General features: G+C 40.0%; 4 protein-coding genes across 7 annotated transcripts; 2 read left to right on the forward strand and 2 right to left on the reverse strand.

Annotated features, from left to right (window-relative positions):
• Window positions 1-4,121: 4,121 nt before the first annotated feature.
• Window positions 4,122-6,822, forward strand: tor1 (torsin family 1). Of its 2 annotated transcripts, none has more exons than XM_079552324.1 (5): window positions 4,122-4,423; window positions 5,144-5,409; window positions 5,475-5,650; window positions 5,800-5,927; window positions 6,025-6,822. In XM_079552324.1, the coding sequence occupies exons 1-5, from the start codon at window positions 4,225-4,227 to the stop codon at window positions 6,267-6,269; spliced, it is 1,014 nt and encodes a 337-aa protein (XP_079408450.1). In that variant the 5' UTR covers window positions 4,122-4,224; the 3' UTR covers window positions 6,270-6,822. The 2 variants fall into 2 exon arrangements, with proteins under 2 accessions (XP_079408450.1, XP_079408451.1); XM_079552325.1 differs by lacking the exon at window positions 4,122-4,423 and adding an exon at window positions 4,714-4,972.
• Window positions 6,823-7,928: 1,106 nt separating this feature from the next.
• nsa2 (NSA2 ribosome biogenesis homolog) lies at window positions 7,929-10,863 on the reverse strand. The gene is made up of 6 exons (XM_079551571.1): window positions 10,723-10,863; window positions 9,617-9,804; window positions 9,359-9,509; window positions 9,100-9,279; window positions 8,826-9,018; window positions 7,929-8,159 (listed from the first exon to the last, which is right to left on the reverse strand). Exons 1-6 carry the CDS (start codon window positions 10,723-10,725, stop codon window positions 8,092-8,094), a joined length of 783 nt encoding a protein of 260 aa, XP_079407697.1. The 5' UTR covers window positions 10,726-10,863; the 3' UTR covers window positions 7,929-8,091.
• Window positions 10,864-11,085: 222 nt separating this feature from the next.
• On the forward strand, window positions 11,086-15,856 carry gfm2 (GTP dependent ribosome recycling factor mitochondrial 2). 2 transcript variants are annotated; one of them, XM_079551315.1, is made up of 21 exons: window positions 11,099-11,129; window positions 11,264-11,287; window positions 11,363-11,444; window positions 11,543-11,588; window positions 11,661-11,758; window positions 11,841-11,966; window positions 12,033-12,121; window positions 12,237-12,325; window positions 12,409-12,469; window positions 12,624-12,809; window positions 12,914-12,994; window positions 13,076-13,224; window positions 13,298-13,438; window positions 13,522-13,621; window positions 13,723-13,900; window positions 13,991-14,067; window positions 14,170-14,308; window positions 14,389-14,565; window positions 14,630-14,745; window positions 15,251-15,433; window positions 15,505-15,856. In XM_079551315.1, the coding sequence occupies exons 2-21, from the start codon at window positions 11,270-11,272 to the stop codon at window positions 15,631-15,633; spliced, it is 2,265 nt and encodes a 754-aa protein (XP_079407441.1). In that variant the 5' UTR covers window positions 11,099-11,129; window positions 11,264-11,269; the 3' UTR covers window positions 15,634-15,856. The 2 variants fall into 2 exon arrangements, with proteins under 2 accessions (XP_079407440.1, XP_079407441.1); XM_079551314.1 differs by having other exon boundaries at window positions 11,086-11,287.
• Window positions 15,857-15,915: 59 nt separating this feature from the next.
• Window positions 15,916-19,445, reverse strand: hexb (hexosaminidase B (beta polypeptide)). Of its 2 annotated transcripts, none has more exons than XM_079551317.1 (14): window positions 19,131-19,445; window positions 18,876-19,027; window positions 18,689-18,754; window positions 18,487-18,533; window positions 18,304-18,414; window positions 18,125-18,226; window positions 17,918-18,050; window positions 17,662-17,842; window positions 17,501-17,587; window positions 17,356-17,428; window positions 16,589-16,769; window positions 16,250-16,340; window positions 16,072-16,176; window positions 15,916-15,989 (listed from the first exon to the last, which is right to left on the reverse strand). In XM_079551317.1, exons 1-14 carry the CDS (start codon window positions 19,397-19,399, stop codon window positions 15,926-15,928), a joined length of 1,662 nt encoding a protein of 553 aa, XP_079407443.1. In that variant the 5' UTR covers window positions 19,400-19,445; the 3' UTR covers window positions 15,916-15,925. The 2 variants fall into 2 exon arrangements, with proteins under 2 accessions (XP_079407443.1, XP_079407444.1); XM_079551318.1 differs by lacking the exon at window positions 16,589-16,769 and adding an exon at window positions 17,054-17,228.
• Window positions 19,446-21,920: the final 2,475 nt, after the last annotated feature.

The following is a 21,920-nucleotide window of genomic DNA, read 5'->3' on the forward strand; positions in this document are numbered from 1 at the left end:
ATTAGTTTCCTCAACTGGATCCACCTTAAGTGACATACATGTAGATGTATGTTGGTGAAAAGTGGTGGATACAGCTAAAACATTTGTCAGAGTATTTTGTGCTGGGATTTGATACAAACCTGCTGTGCCCTTTGACCTTGGCTTCATGTGGCACACTGCTGCAGGGATAACGAAAAAAAAAAATCAAACTCACTGATCTTTTTCATGCTTTGTTTACTTCTTGCAACACTTTACTTTTCCCCAGATGTTTATTCTTCATGTTTCATTTCAATATAACAGATGAAGGAATAATTTTGGTAAAGAATGTACAAAGCTCTGCAGTTTCCAAAGTGGAAAATAAAATGTCTTCCATCCAAACCGCTATGCATACTGTATATGCAGGTTCTCATTTCCTCTACAAAGATTTGGCCATCTTTACACAATGCAGTCATCTTTGTGTATTTGAATTCACAATTGTATTTATCTATTTGATGCTCTTTAGAGGACTGGCATCAAGAAACACTAACATGGTGGTGCCGGTCACATTTACAGGGGAATCAAGGGGCAGGAAGGTTCATTCAGCTAAATCTCCAGAAACAGATCTTCCGCTCTGACTGCTGCTTCCCTATGTTGACGCTGGAATAATATATGACTCACAACACAGGCCGATAAAACTGTGGATGAACAGAATTGGGAAGAGCGAAGCCGTGGTGAAAAACCAGTCAGTGGTTTGTTGAAGTAAGTTGGTCCAAGAGGGTGGTCTGTTTGGTTTGTGGATGCTAAACATGCTTTGTTGTTATTTCTCCATGAGTCAAAGTTGCACATTGGATGTTCATAATGCATATTATGGAGAAATCTTTGCTCCAGTTGCTTCGAGACCCTTGTAGGTGCCTCCACAGTAGGGGCATGTGAATGAATTCTGCTTATATTTTTGAATCACTGAAGAATAATAAACTCTCCAGAGCCCCCTGAAATCTTCTTGAACATTTGCTTGAAGCCCACCATCACAGCTGCTTTATGTGTGGGATGCTTTCGTTTTTTTTTTGTAGGGGAAGGAAACGATCTATTGCACACATGCCTAACAAAAAACTGTAATCCTCAAAGTGTAACTTGCAAGAGAACATAGCTGTTCCATCATAGCGCTGGTGGTACTTGGAACATGGGCCGATTATTTTATGAGGTGGTACTGTGTTTGAAAAGTCTGACAACCACTGTAGATCATTAACACTCTCGTGCCATTTCATAAGGAAAGGATTGGAAAACAATGTCCACTCTGCAAGAAACCTTCTTTCACTTGACTCGGCTGCTGATGCAGGTTCATGTAAGGGACATATGACCCCTAAACTGTGGAACACAAAGAAGCCTGGTAAGGTTCCCTTTTAACAACTCACCACTGGCTCGTCCGTCAGTCCATGCAGTGATCAGCCGGTAAAATGAACAGGCATTTAAGCCACAGTGTGAGACAACAAAGCTTAACCAGACCTATCATCACATACAGCAGCGCTTTATACCATACTATTCAGAGGCGCTAGTACTCATGTGCTCGAGTAACTGTACTTCTTAGAGTAGTTTCCACACAGCAATGTTACTTCTGCTTTAGTAATAATAATTTGAAGTTTTAAAGTTAGTTACTCCACCGTGATTAAATCTGTAAGTTACAAAGAGTTTTGTTTTTTTAACTTTTACTTGTGTCGCTTTTTGCGTCACAACCTCTTACTTCTATTTGATGAAGACTTCCACATATACAGTACAAATATACATAAGTGAGTGCATTTTCTGATCACAAGAGCGAAGAAGAAGCTTTTAGATAGAAGTGAAATGTCTTCAGCCAAACTCAGTCCAGTTGACAATTTAAAGCTTCACTACTTGTGAGGGATATTGGCCACCTGAAAAAGAAAGACTGCCGCGGATGTGGCAGTATGAAATCACTTCCTGCAAGGGAAGTGATTTCTAAAGTCTGAATATAGAAGTGATTAGGAACAGAGGGGATGTTTAGCCAACTACAGGGGCTCTGAACACAATAGGGAAGCTCCCTGTGCATGTTTATGAGATGATGACAGGCAATGCCTGTGTGATGCGACCATAAAATATAGTTATAATTTACGTCCACATAATAAGAATTCAGAACAGTTTTTTTCATTTTGCATTTTGCAAACACGCACGCACATACTCGCCTTTATTTTTTGCACTGCAAGAGACATTTGTGAGAGGCCATCAATTCAGCCTATGCTGTAACCTCATCTCAAACGTTATGAAACTCACTCATATAATGTCCAAAAGTCCAAAGCGCAGGGTTTTTATGTGCTTGTAATAGTATAGTTACATAGCAAATTCCCAGTGCTTAGAACCCCATCTACTGGCGATAAAAAGCAAGGCAATTATACACTGTCAAGCACAACAGACAAGGACCAATAAAAAACGAAATAAACCCCCAAAAATATATGCGTGTGTAACAGAAAAAGGTTTAAAGATAAAAACACAAAATTCTTGAAACTGTCTGAACATTTCAATGGACATATATGATAAATAAAAGTGCAGATATACCACCGACAGGTATGCAACAAAAGTGAACATGAAAAGTGAAAAAAGCCTGTACATTAGGTTACTGCCGTTAAATGTAGATTTTAAAGGAACAGGCCACTGTTTTTCCATACCTGAGCTTAGATGAGTTGATAAGTACCTGTCTGGTCTTTGTGTGTGCCCTCAGTCACACAAAAATACAAAAAAGATGTTGTTAGCATTTGGCCTCTCCCAATGTATGTATCCTATAGCTCCAAACAGGGGTGAAGTTAGAAGCGACCAAGCTCTTCCACGGGCACAAAGACCAGACATTTACGCAAACAGTTACTCAAAACAGAACTCAAAACCAAAGCAAGGACAGCAGTAAACAATGTTGATCACTGGAAAAACAAAAACACAAACGTTACAAAGCCATTTATTAACTTAAATTAATACCTTTAAAGGAATAGGCCACCGTTTTTACATACTGAGATATGTTCTTACCTTAGCTTTGACGAGTTCTTTAGGACCTGTCTGATCTTCCCCCGTGCCTTCTATCCGTTTAATATAATAGATCCATGCTTCAATCACGAAAACACAGCGCAGACGGCGCAGACTCTTCACTTTACTGCAAAGTAATCTTCACTTTACTGTGCGGATGCCAAACTACTCCTGGTATTACTACGCCTTACATTATAGTTCCCCCTTTTATCCGCTTAGAAAATCCACATTGTTTAATTTTGTGTAATTATACTTTGTAGTGTAACACTTACCATAACCATATTTAAATAGGGAAAACGTGGAAGAGCTTGGTAGCTTCTATCTTGACCTGTTTTGGAGCTATAGTGGAGAGAGGGAGAGGCTAAATGCTAACGCCGTCTGCGCTGTGTTTACGTGACTGAAGGCACGGGGGAAGACCAGACAGGTCCTATAGAACTCGTCAAAGCTAAGGTAAGAACATATCTCAGTATGTAAAAACGGTGGCCTATTCCTTTAAGGTCATTACTAGTGCCATTCCATGACAGTAGTAATGACGGCGGGCAGGGGTGGGTTTGCTCATAGCCCCCCATCTCAGTCGCCACGTGTTGGAGTTCACCCTGGTGAACGAGAGGGTCACGTCCCTATACGTGTTCGGGTTAGGGACAGGTCTCTCACCGTTGTCTCGGCCTACGGGCCCAACATCGGTGCAGAGTACCCGGCCTTCTTGGAGTCCCTGGTAGGGGTACTCGATGGTGCTTCGACTGGGGACTCCATTATTCTACTGGGGGACTTCAACGCCCACGTGAGCAACAACAGTGAGACCTGGACAGGGGTGATTGGGAAGAACGGCCTCCCCGATCTGAACCCGAGTGAGGGACGGATGGAGCGTGAGATGGACAGACGGATCGGTGCGGCGTCAGCAGTGATGCTGTCGCTGTATCAAACTGTTGTGGTTAAGAGGGGGGGGGGGGGGGGGGGGTCAGATCTGGGTAGGGCAGGGCGATATGGCCAAATAATAAAATCGGTTTGTACTCAGTATGGACGATTATGATTTTAATCAATTTTATTGGGAATCAATTTAACAAACAGGTTGAAAAGTTGAAGCGCCACCTTTGGACGTTCACTGCGCTACGTCACCGAGAGCGACTCTTCCGCTATCTCCATACCGAAGTGTTGTAAGCTAGGATGTGCTTTGCAACTACATAACTTAGCCCAAACAATTTGCCTTGTCCGGGTTGGCACCGGCCTAGCGCCAGTAAACAGAGGATGAAGCACAGAAGGAAACACGCGGTGTTGCTGTGGATGCTTATTTGTTCAGGCCTGGCCGAAGCTATTGAGCCCATCAGTACCAGCATAGCCGTGGGGATGGCAGCGGCTCTGACCGGCTTTTTAGCCAGCTATCCAAACATCCTCTACTACTTCCACGAGTGCTGTCGGCCGGAGTGGATTTCTTTCAACAAAACAGGTTTGCTTTCACAAACAATTCGCATTGTTAGTAAGTAGTTAGATAGTTTTGCATCACACGTTAACTTGTTACATGAAAGCAATGCCAAAAGCATCAAATAAAGTCTCGTGAGCATAGAGAGAAATATCCGCGGACACTCAACAGTAGCTATTTGCCAATTTCTTCATTTTATTATTATTTTTTAGCATGTTCATATCAGCCTTGTTTGTAAATCTAAGGTTCCGGTCACGTGACAGTTGCATCAACGTTGATGCGGAAGTCGCGCTTTGTGGTTGACGGTTTGCACGGTTAGCAGTTAGCCACTGTAGCAGTAATGATCATTTTAATGTAGGCCATAGACAGTTTCTATCTCATGTTACATCATTAGGACGATGAAAGCAGAACGCATTTATCTGTTCTTTTATAGTATTTCACTCATCAGCGCAAATGCAAACGCGTTTGATCCAGTTACAACTACTGTGGTAGTAGGAATCGGTGCTACACTTGGATCTATCTACAAATATTTCCAGGAAAGTTGCAGCCCGAAATGGATTGCGTTCAATGCTACGGGTGAGGAATAACATCTCTAGTAAACGTGTTGTGCATAATTTGACACAAGACCTACATCAAGGATCAGCGTTACAATTATAACGGATAATATTGCTCCTTTTTGTTGTTGTTTTTTATTTTGTATTTTGCAACTGGTGGATATTTCTAACGTTAATTTAACCTTCTTTTTAGATCTTGAGGTGGACCTACAACGAAAACTGTTTGGGCAACATATCGCATCACGAATCATCTTGAAAGCTGTAAATGGGTTTATGAATAATGAAAACCCAAAGAAGCCCCTCGTTCTCTCTCTGCACGGATGGACCGGAACAGGGAAGAACTTTGTTAGTAAAATGATTGCAGACAGTCTCTACAAGGAGGGAATGGACAGCAATTTTGTGCATGTCTTCACATCTGAACTGCATTTCCCACATGCAAGTCAAATCGAGACTTACAAGGTATGGGCAATTTGTTTTGTTATTTGTTTGAATAGACTATTTAACTATTATTTGTTTCACTCTAGTCTCAACTGCAGCAGTGGATCAAAGGCAATGTGACTAATTGCCCACAGTCCATGTTTATTTTTGATGAGATGGACAAGATGCACCCCGGATTGATTGACAGCATTAAACCATACCTGGATTATTACGACAAACTGGATGGCGTGTCCTATCGAAAAGCCATGTTTATCTTTCTCAGGTGTGTAGGCTATTTCGATTTCATTTGTGTCATTTCTGTGCCTCACTGCCACTGTCACAATAAAAAAAAAACTAGAAATGTAGTAGTAGTAGTGTTGTACTAAAAGAGCTATCGTAATTCTAATCTTTCTTCCTGTTCTTGTTTCATAGCAATGCTGGAGGGGAGAGTATTATCCAGACGGCACTAGATTTTTGGAAAGCTGGACGTGGCAGGGAAGAGATTGAGCTTAGTCATCTGGAAACGGCGCTCTCCCTGTCGGTGTTTAATAACAAGAAAAGTAAGCGCTCTACTTTCTTTAAAAATACATAATTGTAACGTAATTAAAAACAAAATGTTATACATCTAATTTGATATTTTCTTCCCGATCTTTCCAGGTGGCCTATGGCACACAAGTTTGATTGACAAGAACTTGGTGGATTTCTTTGTTCCTTTTCTTCCCTTGGAGTACAAACATGTTGTTCAATGCGCCTTGGCAGAGATGGAGGCCAGAGACCTAAAGGCAGACAAGTCTATAGCAGACCAGGTGGCTAGAGATTTGATTTACTTTCCGAAGTCTGAGAGAGTATTCTCAGTCACCGGCTGCAAGACAATTGTGAGTAAACTGGACTACTACGTGTAACTCTGGAAGATGCCAAGTCACTACATGCACTTTTTTAAATGTGAGAGGCTTTCTGCTGAATGACATGAGCTACTGACTGACTCTGGACTTGTCTGGAGAACAAATAATCAATTGTAAAAATGTGATTTTGAATTTTTGTTGAGTCCTGGAGTCAGCATTACAGAACATCATCTTCTGTATGAGAGAGAATACAAGTCTTTTGGAATGCCTTACGTGTACAATGTAACACCTTTTTGGTTTGCAGGGCAACTGGCCTTAACTCATTTTACACTGTTCAGTTTTTAGATCTATTGGACTTTTTTAATTTTTACAGATTTGACAACCTCTCAATGAACACGTTATTTCTCAAATCAATTTTGTTGTAATTTCCATTGCAGGTCACTATTTCTGTAGAGCTACAGATATGTTTTGTGATAAATTTCATTGTGCGCTAAGAATTTAAAGCAACATCCCTCTGCTTTTTTACTTGACTTTATGACTTAGCGGTTTGGAAGTAAAAAATTAAGGTCATTTTAAACTGTTTTTATAAAAAGAGGGGTGGTGGCTTTGAATATAAAACTACAATAAATAATACAAATACAATGTTTTAAGTGGTTATTTTTTGCTTTAATGAGTCCGGCATAAAATGGTTAGTGAATGACATCTTACCACACTGGATCAAAGGTTTAGTTGAGTAACATAAATCAATCCTCAGTTTTGGCCCTCTCTCTGAAACCTACTGCATATCATTAGTGCATACTACAACTTATAAACATTTCACCCTGAAATTCATACAATATTTTATTCTTATGGTTTTGGTTCAGTTTATCATGTCAGTTTTTTTGCCTAGACATGTCTGTCCAAGGCTGATATTTCCTTCGATGTGGTTCTTGTCATGAAGGAAGGCTGTCCACATCACATTTGTTTGTCTTTCGCTGTCATTTCTGGTTTGTAAGTCTGTAACATTTGTGCAGCCTTGTGAAGCAACTGCTGTTTGAAGTTGTTCAAGTAGGCCCTACATCTAATAGTTATGTAGAAGAAATTTTTTTCAAAGAAATTCAATTCAAAAAGTGAATAACTATGAGAATACTCGTGATTTGTTCTCATAGTTATTGAATGAAGCATCTCAAACTGTTTTTTTCTCTGAATTTTGAAAATTATACGGAGGAAAAAACCCAAATCAGTATGAAATTAGAATAACGTTGGGAATATAGTGGACATTATAAACTGTCTCATATGAAACTCTAAATGAAGTGAAACCATCTTCATGATCATTACTCATTAAAGTGAACGTAAAGGAAGATGGCTGTGAATTAAAACTATGTATTTAACCGTGTCATGGGAGCTTGAGCACAAACACTGTTTCCGTGGCCACAGTGCTTCCTGTTTTGGTTTCAGAGGACATTAAGCTTTCTTCAGATCTACAGATACTAAAATAGTGAAGTACAAGTACAAAGGACTCATAAGATCTAGAAGTAAATGTCAAGTACCCCCAATTTGTACTTTTTACTCTACTACCACAGCCAGATTGTAGCGATATGCTAATTTTCTTCAGTTGTCCACCATACACCACAGCATCAAGACACTTGGTGGGCACTAGTGTCTTGCTTGAAGACACAAGATCGATCCACCGACCTCCATATTTGCTCAGAACTGCTGTACCATTGAACAACCACCAACTCACATGGAAAAGTATCTTTTATTTTTTATTAAACCTTCATCATTTCATCAAATCCCATTCATGAAATGTCATTCATCATTGTGTTGAAAAGTTTCTCCCTCTATAAAGTCCACAGCTTCTGCCTTACCAGTTATTGTGAAAGTTGGTCTTTGAACAAGAGACCTACACCAGCAGAACTGCATTAATGCAACCGTCGTTCTCTGGGTTATTCGTCACCTGGGCATACTTTCCTAGAAAATAGAAAGATGGATTCAATTAGAAAAAGCACAATGAATAAAACAGATTCAAAAACATAGCACTACTTGTCAGTCCCTCTAGGATTTTGCAGGTAATTTGTCCAAAGGTGCCATGAAAAATTGTAATTTTAAAACAAAATTTACATAAAACATTTTTACATAAAATATTTTACAAACATTTAAACCAAAGAGATTCTGGGGAATAATAAACGACTTAACAAGGCATTGTTTTAAATAGCTTTATCATCTATAACAGAACACATCCCTGTCCACAGATGTGGACAATGGGCGGAGCAAACAGGACTAATGGACGAGTGTCTGTTTATTTTAGAGATGCACCGATACCACTTTTTCTAAAACAGATACGAGTACACATGATTTTACAAGTTAAAAATCAAATTAGATGCACTCTGGTGTTGCTGCAGCGGCCGTGACTACCCGCTTAATGCTGGATCAATGCTGAGTAAGAAGAACTTAGAAGTTCAACTGAGGAGTTCAGCTTCATCGTATAGGAGCAGGACTCAAATACATGATGCTCAGGCTGGGTGTCCGGGGCACATGGGCAACAGCCTTGCCAACTAAGCTGTCGGGGCACTGTTCATTTCTCCAGATTTCTAAATTCAAATTAATTTGGATGTGAAGTTTATAGAATATACTCACCCCAGACAACTTTTCCGCCTTGTGTTACTAATCCCAGCTCGCTGACATTGACCTCTACGACGGTTCCTTTTGTGATGACTCCCAGTGACGTGTAGAGAGGAGATGAGGGGTTCTTCTTTACACCAAGGATGGGAAGGCAGAAGGTGGCTTTAAGTTCCGGGTGTGTGACATGGGCCTTTTTAAAACGCAGACCCTAAAATGAAGAGGTAAAAAAGGAGGATGACACACCCAAAATCTGTATGTCACATACATACAGTGCATCAATTAATCTTACCATAGGTCTAATGAAGCGTTCATATTTGGGTGGTTTACGTGTGAATCCATCACCAACAAAGCAGACTTTGGTGACCATTCTCTTCCATGCCTTTTTCTGTCTTTTCCCAGTTCGGACCACTTTGAGAACCTCCGTTTCTCCCTGGGCTCGTACTTTGGGTAAAGGCACTTCCCATTTGCCCTAAAGAGTTAATATAACAATGCACAATCTTAATAAATAATTCAAAAAAAAAGTTATTAATCATATTGGCCAAACTCACAGCTTTTTCTTTTCTTTTCTGTTTGATCATGTTGGAAAGAACTTTGGCACGAGACTGTCCTTCTCTGTCCAGCAGGTAGGCTGGTACAGCGCCTTCTGGTGTTTTGTCATCATTTTTCTGCTTAGTCTTTCTCTGTTCATGCATCTTGATGCTACATAAAATAAAATAAAAAATAAAATAAAAAATACAATTAAATACAATTTGTCCATTTAAGCAAAGATATGGTAAATGAGTTTCACAATACTGATTTATACATACGTTTTCTTCATCTGTATCTTCTCTGCATGTCTCTGCTTGTGGTAAAGTTTGGCCTTTAACCCAATAAGTTTCCTGGCCTTATGGGATCTTTCATGTGCCTCACGGCTTTCCTTCTTTCTTTTTTTCTCATGATGATCAAGGCGGTAACCATGCCGTTTACGGTGCAACTCAATGTGTTCATTCTGGGGCTGTAAAAATGACAAAAATGCCACATTGAAAACAGAACAGTAACAAATCATTAGGTAACAGTACAGAAATAAATGCAAAGGATAAACATCACGTTGAAATCAATCAACACAAGCTCTTATAAGATAATGGTATGGCACTATAGATGTAAATAATCATACTTAATCCAACATTAGCAGCATGTATAGCCAGAGATCGGAATGTGATGTCACATCGCTAATCATCATGGGATTAGCAGCAATTATAAACTAATGGAAATTTTAAAAGTTAAAATACAGGAGTTATTATTCACATTAACACACTTGGACACCACAGTGAGTCAGATGTATTTATCAGCAGTAACTCAGCAGCTAACGGAGTTGTTCCACGGCTTTTTTCTCCACTTTTTACACTGTTTAAGTTAATGTTTAGTCAATGGAAAATGCATGCTAACAGCTGCAAACATGGCGGATCTCCATGGTAACAGTGGATTTCCCAGACCTCAACAGAGTAGTGAAATAGTTCTAGTCAAAAGGAATATCAGCTAGCAATTGCTAGGGTGGACACAATGTGAAACACACACACAAAAAAGTGAAATAGAACTTGTGCCTATGAAGAAGTTGTTAGACAGACTCAGTGAATGTGCAGGGCTACTACATAATATAAGACTTCGTTGATGATTAAAACACAATTTCAGCTTTGCTTGAAAGTTTACAGCATTAAGATCTCTATTTAATAAAAAAAAATGTTTATTTTGCACAATGTGAGTGGCCCTTCATTATCCGTTTTAGTCATTTGTTTGGCACATAGAATCGGGTTGAAGAACACATCTCCCCTGATTGTCAACGCAGAAGCACATGTGGGACATGCTAACGCGACATGCTAACAGCTGACAACATTTCGATTGACAAACTAATGAGGAAGACCAGTTAAACTCTCACCATTTTGTCTTCAGGTTGGTCTTAGACCTTTTCTTGTTTGACTTCTGGCAATACCAGAGGAAAAATGCGTAGTTTGATGATGTATTCTTGGGCTTGGGCGATTCAGATGTTGTTTTCCCGAAGCCCACAGTGTAGAGGAAGTACGTCACCACAGAGGAACAGCAAAATAAAATAAAAATAAAGCAACAATTAAACAAACAACTACATAGCTAAAATAAGTTCTCTAGATGACTTTGGACAATAAAAACTCATTTATTTTACAGTATATAATAAATTCGTTTATCTTACCATATGTTTTGTGGATGGGTGGAACCAAAAGCATCGTTCATTTCGCTGGGGAAGTATTTTGAAACGGGACCATACGTCACATAAGACGTGACCATGGATATTTTAAAGTCTTTTTTTACGTAACTTAATTTCCAGTATTCATAATAATTAGATAAACAGACATAGGTATAGTATAAGACACTTAAGTTTCGCTTGCAATTGTGTTTTTGAAAGCGATTTATTTATTTCTTCTTTATTTTCATGTACCTGACAGAGCAACATGATCAAGATGATTTTGGTAACCATCGCTCTAAACTATCTCTGAAATAATTGTATGCCATTGTATTAATATATTGATATGAATGTGTCGTAGGTAAAGTGTCTATATACGGGTCTACCTCATCCTAGAGTCAGGGTGATCAGGCTTATAAAAAGAAACTTTAACTTCCTTCCAGGTGATTGTCGATCTCTGTTTAATATTATAATGTATTAAACTCTGCTTGTTTTTTGTTTTTGCTGTTCTACTCTCTAACTATCGTATTTCATTCTGTAGCTGATGTCAAATCTGTGCGAACTGTTGTCTCTCCTGACATATCCAAGTAAGAACACCTCATTGTAATGATGATGATTGCTATAGTATTCATTCTACATCTTATTAATTACATTGGTAGGATCAGAAACATTGGCATTATGGCTCACATTGATGCAGGCAAGACCACCACTACAGAGAGAATGCTGTTTTACTCGGGATATATAAGAGCATTGGGAGGTGAGGTCATTTAACTTAACAAAAATGTATTTATTTTATATCTACAAGTCGCCATTGATTATTCATGTTGTTGTTCTTTCAGATGTGGATGATGGAGATACTGTCACCGATTTTTTGGCCCAGGAACGAGAGCGGGGCATCACTATACAGTCCGCAGCTGTCACATTTGACTGGAAAAATCATAGAATAAATCTCATAGATACTCCAGGTAGGTTTATTTTGCTTTTTAAAAATAAAAATGTGTGTATGTTCATGTGTTATTGTGTTGTTACAGGACATGTTGATTTCACTCTGGAAGTAGAGCGGTCCCTTCGTGTTCTGGATGGTGCAATCGCAGTGTTTGATGCCTCTGCTGGTGTTGAGGTTTGCATGTTGCTACTGACAATTTAGAATGTCTTCAGATATATGTTTCACAGTACTAGCTTTTAGTAATGATTAAAGGTGAAGTCTGTGTTGATAATATGTTTAATATCCACAGGCCCAGACGATGACTGTGTGGAGGCAAGCAGAGAAACATCATGTCCCCTGCATAGGTTTTCTGAATAAGATGGATAAACCTACAGCAAAGTAAGTAAAGGCAACGAGAGATTGTGTAACCAACAGTTTACGTTTACGCACTTCAATGGTCTACCTTCTGTATTCTATTTTAGCATAGATTTTTGCATTAAAAGCATTAAAGAAAAGATGCAAACCACTCCAATCCTCCTACAGGTAAACCTTCAAAATCATCTAAATAATGAAACATTATTGTGAACTCCAGGCTTGTTCTATTTATTTCTAAATGGTCACATTTATATAGCGCTTTTCTACGTTCAAGGAACCACTCACCCATTCACACTGTACTTCTTTTACATCGCTTTTACAGATCCCAGTTGGGTGTGGGAAGAACTTTTCAGGCATTGTTGACTTATTAACTAATCAGAAAGTAATATGGAAAATGAAATCAATGGAAGATGATGGAAGTCATTATGAAGTCAAGCCCCTGGATCAGACCGACGAGTCAGCACTTCTGCAGGCTGCCAGAAAGGCCAGAGCCACTTTAATTGAACAGGTAGACAATAGATTGGACAATAATGTACAATACATATGGACTGTAAACTTCTCCTAACATGAGAATAAGAACTAATTAAATATGACTTCTGTTTTCAATTAAAGGTTGCTGATTTAGACGATGAATTTGCTGAACTGTTGTTAACCGACTTCAGTGAAAATTTTGATGAAGTTCCCTCAAATAAGGTATGTTTAGCTTGAAATTACAAACACAATTGTGCGGATAATTTGTGTTTTTATTTTTTACCATTTTATGTCATTACCTAGATTCAAGAAGCTTTGAGGCGAGTGACACTGGCGCGTAAAGGTGTTCCCATCCTCTGTGGAAGCTCTCTGAAAAACAAAGGAGTTCAGCCTCTCCTGGATGCCATCATTGCTTACTTGCCAAACCCCAGTCAGCGTCACCATGATATCATGTGAGTATGCCTTATTTTCTTTGACTTTTTAATGATCATAATTTTGTCCTCTGGGCTTATTTTCTCCCTTCAGACAATGGTATAAAGATGACTTATGTGCGTTGGCCTTTAAGGTTATACATGACAAGCAACGAGGTCCTTTGGTGTTCGTCAGAATATACTCCGGGACTCTGAAAGCACAGTCAGCAATCCATAACATAAACAGAAACTGCATGTATGCCTTTTATGTCCGATATTATATGGCATACAAAATATGTCATGATTAAACATGTTAAACGAATAAAAATGTCTTCACAGTGAGAGGATGAGCAGACTTCTAGTACCGTTTGCTGATCAATTTGTGGAGATCCCTTCAATGACAGCTGGAAACATTGCTTTGACAGTTGGCCTGAAGCAGGTACATTGCACTAATGTTCTTCCGCCAGTATTTTAAATGTACCACTCTGAAAGCCTTATATAGTATTTTATTTATGCAGTTATTCATGTGTGTTATTTAAGACAGTCACAGGAGACACTATTGTAGCATCTAAGGCCTCTGCAGCAGCCGCATTACGCCGAGTTCAAACCAAAATGGGTAGTAAAGGCGATGCTGTTGATGTTATCCTGACGGGTGTAGAAGTGCCGGAGCCGGTGTTTTTTTGCACAATAGAGCCCCCTTCCATGGCCAAACAGTCTGGTTTGTGTTATTGATCCCTGTTGTGCAATGTGTATTTTTCTGGTGTAAGAGATATTTAAATAAAATGTAATTTTGGTTCCCCATTGAAAGATTTGGAGAATGCCCTGTTTTGCCTCCAGCGAGAGGACCCCAGCCTGAAAGTACGAGTTGACCCGGACTCTGGACAGGTAAAACCATCATTGGATTAGCTTGAGCTTTTCTTAGTCTGTGCATCTGCTGCAGTCGCTCTGCTGCAGTCGCTCAACTTATTATCTGCTTTCCATCCACAGACCATTTTATGTGGGATGGGAGAGTTACACATTGAGATAGTCCATGACAGAATAAAAAAGGAGTATGGTCTTGAAACTCACCTTGGCCCTTTACAAGTGTCTTACAGAGAGACCATTACCCAAGAGGCCAAAACAAATGGTGAAATAGAAATACTGACGCTTTGTAATGTGAAAGGATGTATTTTTCATTTGTCTTAACTGTCAATGCTTATGGCGTAGATACCCTTGACCGGACCATAGGAGGTCGAAGACATGTTGTGTCAGTGGAGCTCACTGTTGGACCTACAGATGATGGAGGCCCGAGCGTATTTACAATTGAAAGAGAATTACAAAAGCAACTTCCTCCTGATTTAAACAGTGCTGTTGAAAATGGAGTTCACAGCTCATATCTTCAAGGTCATCCGTTTGTTTTGTTTTTTACCAATAAACTGGTATAATATACATTGTTTTTCATTTGTAGGTCCCCTTCTGGGTTATCCAGTGCAAGGCGTGTCTACTCTAATTCAAAGTGTCAACATAGAACCAGGAACATCTCCAGCCATGGTGTCAGCATGCGTGTCACGTTGCGTGCAGAAGGTGAAGCATTTACCTTACTTACATAAAGCCTAAAGTTGTCCTACGTCTAGTCCTACCAGAGGTGGAAGAAGTACTCAGTATTCTTAAGTAAAAGTGCAGATACCGGACCAAAAATGTACTTAAGTAAAAGTATAAAAGTATGCATTGTAAAATGTACTTTCTAAGTAAAAAGTAATTAAGAGTTGAATGTGCAATCAAACCAGGTCTAAATGAGTAAACCAATAACTCTGGTCAAAAACAGGAACTAAACCAGATCTAAAAGGAGTAAACCACTAAACCAGGTCGAACCCAGATCATCGTGGAGGTCACCTTGGAAATAAAATACTTTCCCTTAAGCCAATTTAAAGATGTAGTGAAGTAGAAAGTACAGGTACAGGCTCCAAAGTGTAGTTAAGTAAAAAGTATTCATCGTAAAATAGACTTAAGTGAAGTCTTGGCGTACTTATAATTTGTACTTTTTACTTGGTTACTTTCCATCACTGTGTTCTACTGTATTTCTTTTTAGGCAATGAAAATCGCAGGGGTCCGGATGCTTGAGCCGGTCATGTCGCTGGAGGTCACAGTTGGAGAGCATTACCTGGGCTCTGTGCTCGGAGACCTTGCCCAAAGAAGAGGAACTGTACGGGACATTCAAAGCCGTTATAACGACAAAGTGCTGCTAGCTACTGTGCCTCTGGCTGAAATGATGGTGAGTTAAATACTGAATCTCACACATTAATATGTAAGCAGAAGTAACTTTCTTTTTTCCCCTTTTCTTAGGGTTACTCAACGATTTTGCGCACACTAACGTCAGGCACAGCCACCTTTTCTCTCGAGCTGGACACATATGAGGGCATGAACCCACAGGATCAAAATGTTTTACTGAAAAGACTGACTGAGCTGCTCTGATTTAAAGAATAAATCCAAGAAAACAAACACTGGTTAAGAAGGTAAACATTAATGTGAGGATGATGTGCAATCACATTTTATTTGGAATATGAAAATAATTTAGTAAAATCACGCAAATGTTGATCAAAAGTACAGTGCAATCCATAAATTCAAGACATTCAAAAGCAGTATGATCAACCTTTTAAAAATCAAACTTATGAAAAGGCAGCAAGTATTCAAAATATAAACACATACATCGGTTTAAAAGAAAACAGCAAATATTTCCCTTCAGCCACATCCTAATTGTATTTTCTTAGATTCCCTTGTACTCATGAGGACAGAAACTGGTAAATAATGGTTCTGCTGGAATCCCACGCCTTAAAGACAAAAATAAATGAATAAGTAAAATACTTGTATGCATAGGGTAAAGTAATATTAATTAGCAGAGAGTTGACTTACTCCACCATTCGGCATCGATGGATTGACAGCCTGTTATAAGCATCATTGACGTCTGTAACTTCCTTGGCACTCCACAGGCGCTCAGCCACAGCACTTGCACGAGGCCTACATCCAATAAAAAAATAATGCTAAGAAATGGGCAACAAAATGCTAAAGGAAATACTATTTAAAAACTTACCAGAGTCTTGGCGTCAAGTTGGTGCCGTCTACATACTCCCCCCACAGACATGCCTCGCCACCAATCACAAGCGCCTTTTGCTTTTCAGTTCCTGTTTGGGGATGAAAAAAAACGGTCAGTATGTGGTGCAACACTACTCATAACTTTCTCATAATACAAAGTTGAAATGCACAAAAAAGTTTAACAGGCTTACTCATATTTGCCCAGAAATAAGACTGAGGGTTGAGGGGTATAAGCAAACAGAAATAAAAACTATAGCAAGGATGGATGGGGAAAAAATGTACAGCATCCAAATATGAGTGTAGAAACAGATATATCATGCATCAGGAATCAACAAACCCTGAAAATCTTGTGGGTCAGCTTTGTAATGGTCATGCCAGTCCTGGCCATAGGAGATACGGTTCAGGTACCAGGGAGTTGACAGCAAGGTGTGGTAACCTGCTGAGGTAATCTCTGCCATTTCATTCTGGTATTGCTGTTGGTTTCCTTTCCAAACGTGGATAATTGTGTCGGGTTTCAGCTATACAGTACATACATAATATAATTATTGGCATTGTATTTGAAAAGAAAAATGGATGTCAATGTTAAACACCCTTGTTCTCTCCTGCCGTTCGCTCTGGACATTTGGAATGGATTCATGTCATTTACAAAGTAACAAATGGAAAGGTCAAGGTACAACAGCACCAGACGCCCCGCCCCATGTTGGCACTCATTTGGTCAAACTATGCAATTATGAGAAAGCCTGCTGAGCACAACATTTGTGCTCTAAGTTTCACCAGTGTACTGCAAATTTGTCAAACTGACCGTCAAAGTTTAGTGGCTCAACCTTGTAGTACTTCTGCCAGTCCTGGCCGTAGCTAATGTAATCTAAGTACCATGGGGCGGAGAGGACGGTGGTGTATCCAGCTGCTGTCACTTTGTTCATCTCATCCTGCTGCCCGCTGCCCATCCAAACGTGAACTACAGTGTTTGGATTGATCTAGAACAGTTACAGTTCATGCAAGTGATGCCATGTACAAAGTACATTGTGCAATGTGTATAAATCACAATACACAAGGAATGATTAATAATAACAACACAAATAGAATGAGTTGCTAAAATGTTACCTTCACACCATTGTCAAAGACCTCCTGCCAGATCATATAGCCCTTATTGGTCTGGCCAACAATTTCCAATAGCCTATGAAATGCATTTGATTATACTTCCATTGTTACATTAATATAAAATATATTTTACATAGAAGCAACCAACCTTTGAATGTAAAAAGACTCCAGCTTTGTAAAGTCTTCACCAAAACCTTGTTGCTTCATGAAAGCCTGAATGTCTGGGTTGGACTTCCTGTTATGCAAGAAATATACTTAGTATTTACTGGACAAAAATATATCACTCTAGATGCAGTAGCTTGGCCTTACCAGCAGGTAAAATCTACCTCATCACCACCTAGATGCACGTAGGCATCGGGAAACACAGTGCTAATTTCTTTGAAGAACTGTGTCATAAAATCATAAGTGGTGTTCAGAATGGGATTGACGGGTCCAAAGGTGCCTGACGGTGACGATCCGGAGTAACAGGGTGTAAGAAGATCTGGCTGACCTTAAAACAAATCTTTATTTTTACTTTGAAGTTAAAAGAAAGTGTATAATTTATATTAAAACTAGCAAATACTACCTCCTCCCCATGAAAGTGTGTGCCCTGGGGTGTCAAACTCTGGGATGACTCGAATGCCCCTGAGCCGTGCAAACTCAATGATCATCTTCACATCAGCTGGTGTGTAAACATGAGTGTAAGGATGGTAAGCTCCCTGAAAGAGACAAAGTTAGTGATTTTGAGGCTAATGCAATAAAAACGATAATTCCAAAACTGGCCGCAACAAACCTTCTGGCTTAGTTGAGGGAAAGTCTTGCTTAGATAAGGGAAGGATGGGTCATCCACAATATGCCAATGAAACACATTGAATTTGTTCATTGCCATCGTTTCCTATCAAAGTAGATATTAATGTTAATGTGCGTATGCAATGACCTATAATAACCAAACAAGTAAAACCTCAGATGTACCAGGTTGGCCAGGATAACTTTAATCGGCAGAAAGTGTCGTGAAGTATCCAGCAAGATACCTCGGTGTGCAAATCTGGGGAAATCGCTGATTATAGTTGCATTAATAGTTCTCTACAGAGAGGACGACACGTGAAAAACAACACACCAGCACACAGTAAATAAATCTTGAATGTTTTCACTTACAGCTCCAAACTCATCTTTAAAAACCAGCTGGCTGAACGTTTCTAAACCTGCAAAGTATAAAAACATCAGCACTGTCAACGTTTACACAACAGGATCTTGAAAATTCAACACTTTAACATTTTAGCAGCTTGTAATTTATTTATGAATGACTGACAATGCACATTATTAGTTTCACAGGTGTGATTTATGTCAAAAGTCCTACCATGCAAGGCTCCCCAGACCTTTGGTGCTTTTAGAACTGCATAGGTCTGATTGACGGTCAGCTCATCTGTAGGCACAGTCATGTTTGATTCATTCAAGAAGTTGAACATTCTAGACACATTTATGAACACTGTAGGTAAACAGTGTGGGCCTACATGAGAATGAGGAAAGACGGGATAGACACTCACATGACTCGTCCGCAGTCACACTGGGGTAAGCATCGCAGTCAGTGTCAGGTGATGTGATCCATACCTGCAGCTCCCCCAGCTCCGCGCCCTCCGTGGGCCTGCTTTTACCTGGCCACTGCGTTTTAGACCCACCAAACATGTATTTGTAATATCTAAACAAAAAAAATTAACCGCAGGGAAAAACATGTAAAACATTTTCTTACAACATCTTTACAACAAAGTGAAAAGACAAATGATGAGTGGATCTCTACGCACCTCCTGTAGGCATTTTGCAGAAGACTACAGCTTGGTCCAGCGGATGATTCTTTGGCGTCCACAATCCTGAAGCTGGCACTGCTTAACTTGAATGAAGTGTCGGAGAGAGACACTTTTTGCGGAAGAGGCCATAGAGAACCATACTTCGAGTTCGCATTAACAAATTTGACTTCATCGATATCATTGAACTGAAGTCCCTGACAGGAAGAATAAAGTGACAACAGCAGAGCGATCAGCCGGAGAGGGGCGCGCATGTTGGAGGAAATCATCCAAGTCACAAGATCAAGCCCTGCACTCGCCCAGCATGCTAATATAGGAGGGCGGGACTTCCCACGCGGAAGTCACTAAAGCACGCGCATTTAAAGGGGCAGATCATGACATTGGGTAAACAAACTAACGGTGGCCTCTTTTAACCTCCTAACCCCCGCCTTAAAGGAGCTGTATCATGCTATTTTAGCCATTCCAAAGTAAAGTATTAGGCAATATATTATTATATGATATATTGTACATCTACCACTATGGAGCAGTCATTTTTGTGATAGTTTCTGGAGGTATTTCAAAACCTGGAAGACACATTGCTTCGATTCAGTTAACTCCGCCCCCCTCTCGCTCATACAACTTTTGCAGTAATAGATATAGGCTATAAACACACAGAAAAAAGTGAAATTACTTCACGATGCAGTTATAAAGAGTTGACATTTGCAACACAGCTTCACAAATTGCTAACACACATGCTAACACACAAGCTAACACACACGCTAGCACACACACTAACACACACGCTAACACACATGCTAACACACACACACTAACACACACGCTAACACACATGCTAACACACACACGCTAACACACACAAGCTAGCACACACACACTAACACACACTAACACACACACTAACACACACAAGCTAGCACACACACTAACACACACACTAACACACACACTAACACACATGCTAGCACACACACGCTAACACACACAAGCTAACACACACACTAACACACATGCTAACACACACACTAACACACATGCTAACACACACATGCTAACACACACAAGCTAGCACACACACTAACACACACTAACACACATGCTAACACACATGTTAACACACACAAGCTAGCACACACACACTAACACACACACTAACACACATGCTAGCACACACACGCTAACACACACAAGCTAACACACACACTAACACACATGCTAACACACACACTAACACACATGCTAACACACACATGCTAACACACACAAGCTAGCACACACACTAACACACACTAACACACATGCTAACACACATGTTAACACACACAAGCTAGCACACACACGCTAACACACACAAGCTAGCACACACACTAACACACATGCTAACACACACACTAACACACATGCTAACACACACATGCTAACACACACAAGCTAGCACACACACTAACACACACTAACACACATGCTAACACACATGTTAACACACACAAGCTAGCACACACACTAACACACACACTAACACACACGCTAACACACACACTAACACACACACTAACACACATGCTAACACACATGCTAACACACACACGCTAACACACACAAGCTAGCACACACACTAACACACAAGCTAACACACACACTAACACACATGCTAACACACACACGCTAACACACACAAGCTAGCACACACAAGCTAGCACACACACACTAACACACATGCTAACACACACACTAACACACATGCTAACACACACACTAACACACATGCTAACACACACGCTAACACACACACGCTAACACACATGCTAACACACACACTAACACACATGCTGACACACACGCTAACACACACTAGCTAACACACACACTAACACACATGCTGACACACACGCTAACACACACTAGCTAACACACACACTAACACACATGCTGACACAGCACGCTAACACACACTAGCTAACACACACACTAACACACAAGCTAACACACATGCTAACACACACAAGCTAGCACTTGTTTGGATTGACTCACCGCTCCGGTCCATCGCTGTTTACGTTATGGGACTCATGTTGGTAATAAAAAGTCCCCTTTGGTTCTGGCCAAAGTTCACCAAACATCCATCAGAGACAGAAAAACACTATTTTGGTGATAGTCGCTGAATCCTGGAAAGAAATTCCAACTTCTGGAGAGTGGCCTCTTCCTTTAGGAAGGTTGAAAAAAGTCCCGTTCTTGTAGCCAAACACGCTTTTCTCTGTGACATCATCGTTATGTAAGAAAAAAGAACAGGCGTCTCCAGAGAAGGTCTAGAAAGAGCTCCTTCTTCACAGCTTCCTGTGCAAACATGACATCTGTTCAGACGCTCAGGGGATGAGTTTGTTTTGTCCACCCCTTTATTTATTTCTTAGAACAGAAATAATGAAAAATCTGTTTTACAAATTAAAATCAGGCCCATAGAATTACATTACAGATGATGAGCACTTCCATTCAGCTCTGACGACACAACTGAGCAGGCCAGTCGTTCACCAGCAGAGGGCGGGAGCAGCTGCTCAGAGCGCAGGATTCAGGAGGATTGCTGAGAACTTTGTGAATGAAGCCACAAAACACTCTGGGGGTGTTTTTGAAGGAAATATGGTTAAAAGCTCATAAAAAGTTTTGATTATAGGACCTTTAACTGAGAACACTTTCTCCAATTTGTCTTTACCCAAATCTAAAAATGTCTTTACTGGAGAGCAACAGAGTAATGCCTTATTTGAAAGCCAAGACCTACAAACCTGATTCCAACTTTTATGTTGC

The sequence above is a fragment of the Gobius niger genome (assembly GCF_951799975.1).
Source record: "Gobius niger genome assembly, chromosome: 2".
Taxonomy (NCBI): domain Eukaryota; kingdom Metazoa; phylum Chordata; class Actinopteri; order Gobiiformes; family Gobiidae; genus Gobius; species Gobius niger.

Excerpts from the sequence above, each read along its gene's own strand:
- tor1 (XM_079552324.1), top strand. The coding sequence starts at position 4,225 with ATGAAGCACAGAAGGAAACACGCGGTGTTGCTGTGGATGCTTATTTGT. Across the intron at positions 4,424-5,143 it reads GATTTCTTTCAACAAAACAG|ATCTTGAGGTGGACCTACAA; the intron begins GTTTGCTTTCAC and ends CCTTCTTTTTAG. Across the intron at positions 5,651-5,799 it reads GCCATGTTTATCTTTCTCAG|CAATGCTGGAGGGGAGAGTA; the intron begins GTGTGTAGGCTA and ends CTTGTTTCATAG.
- nsa2 (XM_079551571.1), bottom strand. Across the intron at positions 9,280-9,358 it reads AGAAAAGAAAAGAAAAAGCT|GGCAAATGGGAAGTGCCTTT; the intron begins GTGAGTTTGGCC and ends TTAACTCTTTAG. Across the intron at positions 8,160-8,825 it reads AGGCGGAAAAGTTGTCTGGG|GAAAGTATGCCCAGGTGACG; the intron begins GTGAGTATATTC and ends TCTATTTTCTAG.
- gfm2 (XM_079551314.1), top strand. Across the intron at positions 11,589-11,660 it reads GTCTCTCCTGACATATCCAA|GATCAGAAACATTGGCATTA; the intron begins GTAAGAACACCT and ends TTACATTGGTAG. Across the intron at positions 11,967-12,032 it reads AAATCTCATAGATACTCCAG|GACATGTTGATTTCACTCTG; the intron begins GTAGGTTTATTT and ends GTGTTGTTACAG.
- hexb (XM_079551317.1), bottom strand. The coding sequence starts at position 19,399 with ATGATTTCCTCCAACATGCGCGCCCCTCTCCGGCTGATCGCTCTGCTG. Across the intron at positions 19,028-19,130 it reads CTGCAAAATGCCTACAGGAG|ATATTACAAATACATGTTTG; the intron begins GTGCGTAGAGAT and ends TTTTTTGTTTAG. Across the intron at positions 16,341-16,588 it reads TGACCCACAAGATTTTCAGG|GAACTGAAAAGCAAAAGGCG; the intron begins GTTTGTTGATTC and ends ATCCCCAAACAG.